Source organism: Purpureocillium takamizusanense, chromosome 3 (assembly GCF_022605165.1).
Source record: "Purpureocillium takamizusanense chromosome 3, complete sequence".
In the NCBI taxonomy this organism is placed as follows: Eukaryota; Fungi; Ascomycota; class Sordariomycetes; order Hypocreales; family Ophiocordycipitaceae; genus Purpureocillium; species Purpureocillium takamizusanense.
Window position 1 is genome coordinate 663,013 of NC_063070.1, and position 12,082 is coordinate 675,094.

General features: G+C 58.6%; 3 protein-coding genes across 4 annotated transcripts; 1 reads left to right on the top strand and 2 right to left on the bottom strand.

Moving 5' to 3' along the window:
• Nucleotides 1–172: 172 nt before the first annotated feature.
• Nucleotides 173–4,914, bottom strand: JDV02_003725 (uncharacterized protein). Its single transcript, XM_047984888.1, has 2 exons — nucleotides 877–4,914; nucleotides 173–796 (listed from the first exon to the last, which is right to left on the bottom strand). Exons 1-2 carry the CDS (start codon nucleotides 4,530–4,532, stop codon nucleotides 502–504), a joined length of 3,951 nt encoding a protein of 1,316 aa, XP_047840863.1. The 5' UTR covers nucleotides 4,533–4,914; the 3' UTR covers nucleotides 173–501.
• A 429-nt stretch (nucleotides 4,915–5,343) lies between these two features.
• JDV02_003726 (uncharacterized protein) lies at nucleotides 5,344–8,460 on the top strand. Of its 2 annotated transcripts, XM_047984889.1 has the most exons (4): nucleotides 5,344–6,481; nucleotides 6,551–6,728; nucleotides 6,796–7,904; nucleotides 7,967–8,460. In XM_047984889.1, the coding sequence occupies exons 1-4, from the start codon at nucleotides 6,072–6,074 to the stop codon at nucleotides 8,124–8,126; spliced, it is 1,857 nt and encodes a 618-aa protein (XP_047840864.1). In that variant the 5' UTR covers nucleotides 5,344–6,071; the 3' UTR covers nucleotides 8,127–8,460. The 2 variants fall into 2 exon arrangements, with proteins under 2 accessions (XP_047840864.1, XP_047840865.1); XM_047984890.1 differs by having other exon boundaries at nucleotides 5,883–6,481; nucleotides 6,796–8,460.
• Nucleotides 8,333–11,762, bottom strand: JDV02_003727 (Ubiquitinyl hydrolase 1). Its single transcript, XM_047984891.1, has 5 exons — nucleotides 10,070–11,762; nucleotides 9,885–9,979; nucleotides 9,699–9,807; nucleotides 9,224–9,620; nucleotides 8,333–9,129 (listed from the first exon to the last, which is right to left on the bottom strand). The coding sequence occupies exons 1-5, from the start codon at nucleotides 10,859–10,861 to the stop codon at nucleotides 8,573–8,575; spliced, it is 1,950 nt and encodes a 649-aa protein (XP_047840866.1). The 5' UTR covers nucleotides 10,862–11,762; the 3' UTR covers nucleotides 8,333–8,572.
• Between the last annotated feature and the right edge of the window lie 320 nt (nucleotides 11,763–12,082).

A 12,082-nucleotide genomic window follows, 5' to 3' on the forward strand; every position in this document is an offset into this window, starting at 1 on the left:
TGAATGGTGCTCATGCGGCCACTGGAAGGTCATAATGAGAATATGGCGTCGTTGCATACGTTTCGAAAGCTTGATGGGAGCTGCGTAATGGCATCCCGGTAACACTACAATGCGTATTCATGAAGGGGGACTCGGACGAATCGTATGCGAATGTGTCATACGAAATTGGGGTATCAGGCGAAACGCGTTGTGGAACATAAAAGCGTTTGGTTTTAACACGTTCCTGGTCGCTTCCTTGCAAAGCTGCGCTCCAAACGACAATCGTGAAGCCGTAAAACATCCCCCCCTTGTCCCGGTCCCCAAACGCCTGTGCCTTATGCCCGTCTGAAAGCCCTCCCGCGTTTCCATCAATCTTGATGCCACGCAAGCGAAAGTACAAAACCACGAAGAAGCCATGATTCGACATGCCGTCCTCGCTCGGACGACAACAACAACCCACATTGAACGCGGACTTGCAAGCAATGGCGCCATGGCGTCGCGTACGCCCCCTCCCCATCCTCCTCAGCTCTTCTCCTCCACCACACGAACCACCTTGAACTGCCGGGAGCGCTTGACGCGGCGCTGTTCCTCTGTCGCGGCGACGAGCCTGCGCCAAACAGCCTCCTGCTCAGCCCAGCCACGGGCAGAGATGCGCATGCGCGCGATGAAGCGCGCGGCGACGAGGAACGGGCGTATCGACGTCGGCTTGGGCGACGTCGGCGACCCGGCACGGCCTGGTCCGGGGAGGGCGAGGGGCTTGCGGCTGTGCAGGAGGTTGGTGCGGATGTGCTCGAGCTCGCGGAGCTGCGCTTTGTTGCTGTGGCATCGACGTTAGCGGATTGCTTGTGCCTCGCCGTAGGCGGAGGAGAAGTGAGGGTGCAGAGGTCGAATACATACCAGGCATTTGCCACATCAAGCTGCAGCTGTAGGAACCTCTTCGCGTAAGCCGCATCGGAGCGTAGCAGCGCCTCGCGCTCCCACCGAGCCTGCATCCACTCCATCTGCATCACCACGCCGCGAAGCTCCTTCTTGTGGCGCTCCTCGGCGCTCTCAGCGGCGCGGACGACCGTGTCCAAAGCCTCGTCCGTGCCGCGGTGCTTGACGAGAGCGCGCTGGTCCTTGGCCAAAGGCCCTGTCGTCGTTCCCTTAAGCCGCTGAATATCCCTCTGCAGCTTTTCGGCCGTCATCCTGTACGCGGCTCGTTCGCTGCGGGCGCGCTCCAGCTTGCGCCGCAGGCACGCTTCCGAGGCGACGAGACCGTCAATAAGCTCTTGCTGCTGGCAGACGTCATGCTCCAGGTTCTCGACCTCTGCCTGAGTCTTACGCAGGTGCCTGCTTTGCTTGCCGCCGGCAGCCTGCGACGCGACGGCTGCAGCATCCCGTTCCCGACATGCCTTGTCGAGTTTGAGCTTCAACCGCTGCATGGCTTTCTCGTAATGCTCGGATGTCTCCTCCGCTTGCTGCCTGGCGTCTTCTAATACTTCTTCGAGCACAATCTTTTGGTCCTCGAGATCGCTAAGCTGTTCACGCAAGTCCTGCATAGCCCGCGCCGTTGTTACTTCGGTACTGCCGTGTAGCGACCCGTCAGATTTCGTGGGCGAAGGCACCGGCGATCGTCCCAACCGAGTCAGCTCGTGATCATGCATCTGACTTTCCAAATCGGCAATTTGTCGCTTGAGGCCCTTGACGACATCCCGATGCGCAGCTTCTCGTTGGGAAAACTCGAGCTCTTTCTGACGCGACGCATACAGGTCTTTCCGAACCATCGAAAGGTCTCCTCCGCTGCTGTTATGATCGGAAACTCTGGCGCTGGCTAGCTGTCCCTCGTAATCGGCGATTTGTCGCTGAAGCTCGCGAATGGTCCGTCGGGACGCCACAACTTCCTGGCTCCCAGACGACGACGACTGCCGGAGTTTGGCCTGAAGCTCCAGGATTTCCTGGCCGAGTCGGTCCTCCTCCGCAGCTGCCTTCTCAATCTCGTCGTCCAGGGTCTTTTCAACAGCAGCGCGCTGCTCAGCGAGTGACTTGTTCTCATCTTTCAGACGTCGGACCTCGCTGTCAAGCTTCGTCTTTGCAGTCCGCAGATCCAACCGCTCCTGATCAATCTGCAGGGTATCGTGGTCGTGAGAATTCGTTTGTCGAAGTTGGTCGTCAAGCTCGTCACGCTCTGCGCGGGCTTCAGCGAGTGATGTCCTGGCCGAGCGCAATTCGGTGTTGAGGGTTGCCAGCTGCTCTTGGAGGGCATGTTTGTCTTTAGTAACCTTCTCCAGCTGAGACGTAGCGTCAGACAGCTGCCACTTCAGCCGGGCCGACGCATCTGTAGAGCGCTCGGTGGCCTGGACCTCTTCTAGCTGGGCGCGGAGCCGTTCGCAATCGCGCTGAGCAGCCTCCAGCTGTGGAGATGTTTTCGCGGGCGACTTTATCCGCAAGAGCTCCACCTCATCCTCCAGAGCGACAGCTTTGTTCACCTGTGTTTGATAGTTGATTTGTGTCTGGCGGAGCTCGTCGCGGACTGCCGAAAGCTCATTACGCAATGTTGTTAGCAGTGTTTGGCGGGTTTCCAAGGCGCCCTGGAGGTCATCGATCTGCTTTGTTAGAACAGCCTCTTCGCTCTTGTGGCGTTCTGTCTCGCTTTCGATAGCGTCCTTGAGCTTCGACTCCTTACTCGACAGGTCGCCTTCAGCTTCCCGTAACCGGTCGATAGTCCTTTGGAGGCCAGCCGCTCTCTCCTCGATCCGCTCGCGCTCGGCCTCCAAAGTTTGCTTTTCATTCTCCCATTTCTCGCAGTCATTATCATATAGGTTGTCCTTCTCCCGAACCTCAGCCTGCAGATCTGAGACCTCATCGTTGAGCCGCTCGATCTCGTCCTGGTACTGGCTTCGCAGGTCTTTTTCGGTCTCGTGCGCCAGCTCTCGTTCTTGAGACAGACTCTTCTCCAGATCTGCGACTTCCTCTTCCAGTCGTTCAACGTCCTGCTCAAGAGAGGTACACCGATCAACAATTGTGTCGTAACGAGACTGCAGCAAGTCCCTCTCGTCGGCCACCGTTAAAAGTTCGGCTTCGAGCTCTTGAATCCGTGTCGCCTCGGACTCTCTGCCGTGATTGAAAGCCTTCCGCTGTTGATGAAGGTCACTGACCGTAGCTCTGAGCTCTGCGTTTTCCTCATTTGATCGGGCGAGTTGCTTCTCAAGTGCAGAATAGTCTTTTCCCGACTTGTCCAACTCCTCCTGGAGTCTGGCAACCTTTTCCTCGATCTGCCGGGACAATCCCTTGGTAACGACAGACTTGTTTGCCATTTCTTCCTGGAGTTCTTCCAGGTCTTGCTCCGCTCGTGCTCTCTCTTCGGTAGCCTCATCCATTTTCTCCCTCATGCCATCCAACTGCTCTTCCAGCCGGCGTATGTTGGTCCCCAGCTCCTGAATCATCTCCTTGGCTTCGTCCAGTTCTTCGTTATGCCGTTCCGCCCCCTCGGCCTCCATCGCTTTGCGTTCGGCATCCTGTGCTTTGTCTTCGGCCTCCTCGAGCTTCTCCTTGAGCTCTTCAAGCTCGTCATCTCTTTCAGTGAGTAGCCGATCCTTTTCACGCACATCAGCCTCCAGGTCCTCGATGTTGTCTCTGAGTTTCTCCATCTCATCCTGGCCATGCTGACTTTGGTCCAGTTGGCACTGAAGGACGTCGATGTCTGCTTCTCGCTCTTCAAGTGCCTTCTGAAGCTGCTCCAGTTCGGCGCGCTGGTTCTCGTCGACATGCTTCCTCTTGGATCTTTCCTGAAGCTCCGTCATTTGCTGTCGATATGTCTCGAGGTCGCGCTCAGCGGTGGTCAAGTGTTTTTTGTAGCGGTGCAATTCTCTCTGCATCGTGACCTTGTCCACCTTCAGCTCCGTGTTTTCCTTGAGCGCGGCCTCGCTAAAGCCGGGTCCTGCCTTGCGCAGAGCATCTTCGAGGAAATGAATCTTGAGCTTGAGGCCAAAATTCTCCTTTTCTATCCTATCGATGACGTTCTCCTGTTCGCGCAGAGACAACTGGTTGCCGTCTTGCAAGGGGCCTTTGTCGCCACCGCGGCGTGGTTGCAGAGCCATCGGAGTCGACGCAACACTACTGCTGTCGACCTGAGGTAGCGTGTGGTCCAGGTAGGACTGGTTGCGGGAGCTGAGGTACACGGAAGTGTCAATGCGTGGAACGGGAGTCATGTCGTCCTCGTCAATCCTATCGAGCGCAGGCGTGTTCGGGACCAGGGCACCATTCTCTTTGCCATGCCTTCTTGTGCTGTTTCTCGTGGCCGACTTGAGAAGAGGCGTGAACTCGGCGCCGCCTACAGAGGCGGGCAGATTTCGTCGATCGGCGAGTGGGCCTTTCTGTCGCGGGGTCCTGAGGTTTACACCGTTAGATCGGCCATTGCGGAGCTGCTGTAGCAGGTTGCCGTCTTTGCCGGGCGATTGAAAGGAAGCTTCCTGTGAGATGTCGGCGAAGTCGGGGGCGCGGCTGAGATAGGTCGCGTCGCCAATGTTGGTTCGCGGGGTGTCGAGCGCGCCGCCGAAGCCTGGTTGACCCATGGCGACGGACGCGACGATGCCGGCTGTGGAGAGCGCGAGCCAGACGCGCTGGTATATTAATAGTCGGAGACGAAAAGGAAGAGCGAGTGCGTGGCGGGGTCTTGCGGGCGGGTAGTGGTGGTGGTAATGATGATGTTTTCGATCGCGACGTTCGTGGGTGCGTGTCGGTTACTTGTGTCGCTCGCAGGTGTGATTACCGGTCGGTCGGCAATGCCGCACGTCGGCGGCATAGGAGGGGAGCGGAAAAAGCGCGTCGGGCCAGAATGAGAACTGTTGTCGCAGCATGCGCGTGGCAGCAGCAACGCGGCAACAGAGGCAGAGAGAAGGACAAATGTGAAATTGATGACAAGACGCAGATCGCAACGAGGTTGGGAGTTCAATTCCATTAAACAGGCAGGCAGGCGCGTCTGGCGGCAGAGCAGAAGCACTTTGTCAATGTTTACTTGGTTTCCACATTGGGACTAGCGTCAGAGCGGCTGGTGGCAGCCAATGGGCTGCACGCAACCGCGGGGGGCCCTAAGGCGAGGTGAGGTGGCAAGGGTGACCTGACCTGGGCTAGGCTGGGCTGGATCTGGATGGAAATCACAGCAGCACCTCACACAGGCAATTACGCAGCGGGAGTGGAGCGGGGCTGCATCGACGGCAGCCATCAACTCACTCACCTCACCTTGTAGTGAGTGAGTGGGTGAGGCCCGGTCCAGTGGCTTGAGTGGGCGGTGGCTTGCGCGGACAGCTGGGGCACGGGCTGGTGCCCCCAATCACAGCGGGCGGCGGCAGGGGCCCTGGGGTGGTGCACAGCGGGCGGATTGGCGGGCTGGCGGCACTCCATCCACTGGGCCAGCGCCTATGGATGGATCAAGGGAAGCGTCCCGCGCCTCGTCCCAGGGGACCGAACGATACCTAAGGCAGTGGAGGGCAAGGCATGGCGAGTCGAGGCGACAAGGCAGGCCAGCCCAGCCCAGCAGCGCTGGCAGCCGTGCAAAAGCAGGCAAGCAAGCAGGCGGGCAATGGGAAGGTAGGGAGGTACTGAGGCAAGGCAGGCTGGCAACCTAGCAGACCGACTGGACCATCGTTAGCCATCCATCCATCTTCCCGATCAATCTCCTTCATTCAGCTCTCGTCCCGTCCCGCCTCGCCTTGCCTCACCTTGCCTCGTCTCATCATGCAGGTCCGCGATCGGGTCGCCGCATCTGATCTTATCTGGCCTTCACCCCGGGCGACCGCCGCCGCCGCCTCTCCTCGCATAACAAGGCCCCGTGGCCCGGCCTGAGTTTGCCTGTCCGTCGCCGCCGCCGCCGCCGCCGCCGCCGCCAGCTCCGCGTGCGTCCCACCCTCGTCGCCCGTCGCCGTCACCGTCGCCGTCGCCGTCGCCCGCCGCCCGCCGGCGCTGCGCTGTGTCCTGCCGTGGCTCGTCCGGGTCCGCGTCGCCCCTCTCGTCCGTCCATTGACGCCTCCCATCACACATCCCGTCCTCCGGCCAAAGACCCAGGCCCGTCCTGCGCCAGCACGTCCTTGCCCCAAGTCACATGGGTGGCGGCAATGTCTCTGGACAGGGTCCCGGACGAGATCATCCAGCACCTTCTCTACTACGTCTCCCCCGTCGACAACCTCCGGAGCGTCCAGCTCCTCGACCGCCGCCTCCACAGCCTCGCCAACGAGCCACTTCTCTGGAGAAGTCACTGCGCCGGCTCCTTTAGGTACTGGCACCCCCGCCATGCCCTGGCCCGCAAGCTGCGACTGAGGGTGGCCGAGGTGGACTGGAAGCGTCTCTTCCTTCTGCGAGCACGCCAGGAATGCGTCGTCGCGAGGCTGCTCGGGGAGATCATCGCCGCAAAATCCGGCCGCTTAAAGCGCTTCGAAGCCGTGGCACGTCTCGGCTACGACGCCAAGGACTACCTCCTGAGGCAATGCCGCATCGACGACTCAACCGACGACTACCTGGCTAGGAGGTAAAGTTACGTCCCAAAAGCGAACAGCCCTCGCTCCAGAAATTCCTGCGGCAGCTGACATGTGCCCAGGTATTACAGCAATGCTCTCCTTGACAGCATTCACAGGGGCATAGCCATTGAGGAGTGGCACAGACTTCGGCTCGATCGTGATTCGCTCGACGCCCACATTGCCGGCGTGCGGCTCGAGCGAGCCCTCGGCGCATTCGACATGTTCGTGTTACACGATCAGTTCGGTGACCTTGATGACGTACCTCTCTCCTTTCTCCCCCATTGGCGGCGTCGCTGGGGATGTGGTGCTGACTCCTTGCGACTAGATCTCTCAGATGCTCGACAGTAGGGCTGCTCAGTTCCGCGCCAGCCAGCCAGACCTCGATCAGCTCACCACCCGCCAAAAGGCACTTGCGCTGAACCGATGGTTGCGCGCCAACGGCCTCACAGGATTGCACGACCCTGAGCGAAACTACCGGAACCTGCGCAACCTCTTGATCGGCCAGGCCCTCCGTCACGAAGACCATGATTCCATTCCCATCATCTCAAGCGCCATATTCTGCTGTCTTGCCGCTCGTCTTGGGTTAACTGCCCAATGTTGTGCCTTTCCCAGCCACGCCCATGCCATCGTATCCGCCCCACCGGGACAGACACTGGATGGCGCGCAACAGGAGGGAGAGGACACCCCCCGCGAACGCATGTTTCTCGACCCATACGGGTTCGACGAGGAGGTACCAGCCGCAGCTCTGCAGGCTTTGTTGGCGCATGTTGGCTGGCAAACGAGCGCCGACGCTCTCTTAGCCCCTGTCTCGACAATAGCCGTGGTCCAAAGGACGTCTCAAAACGTCAATGCCACGTTTGCCAGGATGCTTGAGCTGCAGGACGATGTGCCACCCCAGCTGATCCAGTTGCTCAGGGGAAACAGCTCGATGAACATGGAGGCGGCACTCTACGCGTCCATGTGGGCTCAGCTGCTGCTCTCCACACCCAACACATTTGAATGGGATGATCGCCTCGCAAACTTTCTGCGCAGATTTGCCGGCTCCTGGCCAGAGGACGCATGGCTGGTGGAAGAGTATTTATTGCCAATGTACAACGGTGTAGCACAGCGACGCGGCGGCTTTGCGCGCCCTGCTAACCGCGGCATGAGCGATCCGTGGATGGAGCTGCAGCGCGTGCGCGACCAGGACGACCTTAAGCCTCACGCCGTGAGAGGGACCCTTTCTGCCAACCAGTCGATCCCGTTCAAGATTGGCCAGGTCTTTCGACACCGAAGATATGGCTGGGTTGGCGTCATCACCGAATGGGCTGATCAAGGCACTCGACACTTGTCGGTAGCGCATTCCAGGGCCGTGGCCGAGCCCGACGACGAGCACGGCAATGAGCCGTCGGCGATCCCCGTGCGGCCACCCAATCAGTTTTATTTCATGTGCTTGTGAGTATTGGCATGCCACCTGCGACGTGATGCCCATATTGACGCCTGCGTGGCCCTGGCAGTCCAAGCACTGGGTCGGAGCCCCACGTGGTTGCCGCCCATAATATTGAACTCATACACGACGCAAGTCAGATTGACGACGACATGTTCCCCCTTGCGGGAAAGTTCTTCAAGAGATTCGACCGAGCGACGTGTACTTTTGTGTCGAACATCAAGGAGTAGTATCACCACGACTAATGACCGTGAACGACAGGGGGGGCTGGCAATGATACATACCCGCACGCCCTCTCGATATAGGTGGGAACATACAGCAAGAAGCATGGTTGGCGTTGGACTCAACAAGAGGGAGGAACTGGTAGGCAACCAGACATATGCGACTCGCTTTCCCTTTAAGGGGCGTGGCAAGTGGGAGGGCCGGCAAGGCAACGCGGGACTTGGCATGTGTGTAGATTCGAGCGGCTGTCTGTTCGGCATTGAAAAACAAGGCGTGGATCCCGCCCTCGGGGAGTTGCATCTCTATTCATCAGCGTCGTGGGAGCGTATCTGGCAATGTAGCACGCCCTTGCCTCCCATTGATGCCCTGTTTTCTCTCCAACTGCGTAGTACACACTGCCCTGGTCCCTTCCCAAGCTGCCATGTAGCTTCGGGTAACAATCAACGCCGCTGTGCTACTTTCTTGACTCCTCAGCCAGCTGCTCCAGGACCCCCTTCTCAGCAAGCTTGGACAGCCACAAGTGCATTCCTTGGGAGTAGTCTCTGGTGTGGCGCTCTACAATCTGCGCCTCCTCCTGGCGTGCCGCGTTCTCCTGGCGATAACTGAACATGGTGGTGCTCAGCTTACCCACAAGGCTCTCGTACACCTTTGTGGTGATGTCGACGTCGGCATTCGGCTCCGACAACTGGGCCTTGAAAGAGCCCGACACGGCGGCGTTGTCGATGTCCCGTTGTGACAGTTGAAATTCGGAGAGGTTTATCTCGGCGGCGAAGCCGTTTGCCTCGTCCACTTTCGCGGCGCGCTCGGCGAACGCCTTGTTGCCGTCCATGACGGCGCGGACCGAGTTCATCTCCGCCAGCGTGGACGCCATGCTGGCCCTGAGGTCCTTCTCCGGCTGCTGGCAGATGGCGAGCAGGCTGAAGGCGTTTTGCCCCGTGCCGTACTGCTGGATGCGCTCTTGGATGCGGGGGCCGGCGACAAAAGTCCAGATGCTCGGTTCATCACAGGGTCCTGGATCGACATGGTAAGATATGCGGCTGCCACGAAAGAGAAAAAGGGGGGGGGGCGGCAGGGTGGGATGGAAGGGGTTTGGGCGTTAACGTACCGACTTTGCGCGGCTTGCTTCGCATTCCATCCAGCTCCCAGACGAATCCGGCGGCATACACGTATGCTATGAAGTGGTAGCCATAGTCTACCTGCTCAGCCAATGCATGCTGCTGCTGCTTGGTGGCTCTGGTGGCGCGCTTCTTGTACACCCTGGGCTTGGCCGCGGCCGCTTCATTGGCGAGGTACAGGTCGGCGTTGAGCTGGTCCATGCGGCGGGCGAAGGAGTTGTGGGCCGCTCTGATGAAGCCATTGGATCCTATCCGATGGCCGCGATGGGCAGAGTCGAGTCCCTCGGTGGACGCCTTGAACTCTCGGAGCTCGGGGCCGAAGTCGACGTTGTCGGCGTTCATGACGATGTTGAGAAGAGCGACGGACGCGCACGAGTTGCTGGTGGTCTGCAAGGTGGTGAATTCGGTCAGTTGATCAGTCATTCCGCAAGGGCTAGATTATTGGGGATGAGATGCGAAACATACCTGGTTGGCAAACCAGACGTTGTCAAGCTCTGGGTCGCCGTCGTCGTCCTCGTCATCCTCCAGGTGAGGCGCATACTGGAATAGGAATACCATTCCAAGAACGGGCTTTCTGGAGGGTCATGACCGGTCAGAACGGAAGATGGGGAAAGGGGAGGGAATGGGGAGGATGGCTGCTAGAAAACTCACGGCAAGTCGTGCAGACCCCAGTGGTCGCAGCTAAAGAGTTCTCTGGCCCGAACATCTTGAACTCCCAGCTTGCCAAGGATCGCGTTGAACATGGCCTGGGCGGGTAGTGTCAGGAAGAATTGATATGATGGCATTTGTGTCTGATGTCTGATGGTTGCATTAGAAGGCAGCCAACAAGGACTTACCGGCTCTGACTCGACTTCGGCCCATCCTTTCCATTCTGCCTTCTCCTCGTCGGTCAAGGGGCGCAGGGCCTCCTCGAGGGGCTTCTCGGGCAGCACCGGCTCCCGGCTGGGCTCCGTCTCCGTGGGTTTACGCTTGGGGTTGCGGCGGACCTCGGCCTTGCCCATGGCTTTGGCCTTGTTGTTGGGCAAGGTTGGCTCGTCGTCGCAGCAGCGGCCGGGATTCTCGCGCTTGCGGCCGAGTGGTGCTCTGTTCGGAGAGCTGTCCGGCGGCGTAGCGGGGGAGGTGTATTGGTCTGGTTGGAAGGCTTCGTCTCCGAAGGTTCTATCTGCTTCCAAGGTTTCGTCCGCGTCGAAGCTTGCGTCTGCTTCCAACGTCTCTTCTACGTCAAGATTTTCGTCTGCGTCGAAACTTTTCTCCGATTTGAAACTTTTGTCTGCTTCGGGGCTTTCCTCTACATGAGAGACTTTCTCTTCTGCGTCGGAGCTCTCGTCTGTCTCGAGGCCCTCCTCTGCATCAAGATCTTCCCCTACCTCGGAGCCTCCTCCGTCTGCGCCTGAGCTGGCAAACTGCAGCGCAAGCGACTCCTTCACTGTTGCTGCAACGTCGGTGATGTACTGAGGAGAGATCGTCGCGACAATCTCGTCCGCGACCAGGTCGGCAATCTTCTCCAGGACCTTCACCGCCGCTCTGTTGCCGACGTGTTGGACAGCCTCGGGCGTCTCCCAAAAGTTAATAGTGGTGCTGTAGGTGTCGGTACTTCCGCCGGAGTCAGCGTTTGGAACAGGCTTCATCTTGACTTTTTGTTTTGACGACTGGAACAGCCGTTTAAATGATAGAAGAGGTTTTGTGTTTTCAGAATCGGTGATGAGATTTGATTCCGCTGAGAGCAGGTGCAGAGGGCGAATATGTAGAGACAAGAGGTGGCGTTGGGAAATTTGAACAAATTCGCAGAGACAAAGAACGAATCTGTAGAGACAGAGTACGAATCTGCATAGACAAGATGGTGGTGAACAGGAAGTTGAGAGAGCTGGTGATATAGTCCTAATCCGTTGAGGAGCCTGTGCAGAAACGAGTCTGAAGGAGGAAAGCTTGAGACGGAAAAGGGAAGGGGGCCACGACAGCTATTATATACGCCGGCCGAAGAACAATAGTAGGATAGACCAAAGGCGAGGCACAATGGCAACTCATAAGGTATAATAAGCATTACGGCCTTGTTGTCGCTCCGGCGTTGAGCCATGGGCCCGGCGCCGGCGCCGCTGGGCAGCGAGCATTCTTATGGAGGACAATGGCATTGCACGCGAGCAAATGTGCGCAGGGAAAGGCCGCAAAACGGCCCTATAGATGAGCAGATGGGCGTACCTGTTGGGGAGGGCAGGCGTCGGTCAGAGAGGCAAGAGCGTTGCGTAGAGCAGCAGTGCCATCATCCGGGGCCTGATAAGACGACGATACCGAACAGCAGAGCCGGTCCAGCCCAAGAACAGCTGGCATCTACCTACCTAGCAGTTCCAGCACATTGGAAGGAGCTCTTTACAGGGATGTGCTGTTTGCTGCGAGTCGGAGCTTAACAACAAAAGTGTTCTGTTCGCCGTAGGGAGGCAGGTGACGATGGCCGCTGTCACTCGTTTGCATATGTCCGTCCAGTGAGGTAGGCTTGCGGCTGCGGTCTAACAAAGACAAAAAGGTGGCCCATGCGTGGTTCCATCCATTGGCTGGGTGTGTGTGCTAGTTACTAACGCAGGCATGTTTATTCCCTAATAGGGCTGTCCAAGGTAATGACAGGCAGGTGGGCCGATGTACCGAGAGCCTGGCCCTGCAAGAGACAGCAGAGCCCCCCAGCCTCAACTGATGCGACGCCAACGCAGTGGCCGCACGGTGGGCAGATGGCAGGGTCTGGCTGAATATCGGATTGCTTGCCTGTCCAGACCGACCGCCTTGCCGATGACTAATAAAAGCTGTTGATGTAACCCGTGCTCAGCGGCAGGCCTGCCCATTGTGGCCCCCTGCACCCGTGG

Coding starts and splice junctions, on each gene's coding strand:
- JDV02_003727 (XM_047984891.1), bottom strand. CDS start 10,861: ATGAAGCCTGTTCCAAACGCTGACTCCGGCGGAAGTACCGACACCTAC. Junction 9,808..9,884: donor TGGGGTCTGCACGACTTGCC/GTGAGTTTTCTA, acceptor ATGACCCTCCAG/AAAGCCCGTTCTTGGAATGG. Junction 9,130..9,223: donor AAGCAAGCCGCGCAAAGTCG/GTACGTTAACGC, acceptor ATGTCGATCCAG/GACCCTGTGATGAACCGAGC.
- JDV02_003726 (XM_047984889.1), top strand. CDS start 6,072: ATGTCTCTGGACAGGGTCCCGGACGAGATCATCCAGCACCTTCTCTAC. Junction 6,482..6,550: donor GACGACTACCTGGCTAGGAG/GTAAAGTTACGT, acceptor ACATGTGCCCAG/GTATTACAGCAATGCTCTCC. Junction 7,905..7,966: donor CAGTTTTATTTCATGTGCTT/GTGAGTATTGGC, acceptor TGGCCCTGGCAG/TCCAAGCACTGGGTCGGAGC.
- JDV02_003725 (XM_047984888.1), bottom strand. CDS start 4,532: ATGGGTCAACCAGGCTTCGGCGGCGCGCTCGACACCCCGCGAACCAAC. Junction 797..876: donor CTTGATGTGGCAAATGCCTG/GTATGTATTCGA, acceptor TCGATGCCACAG/CAACAAAGCGCAGCTCCGCG.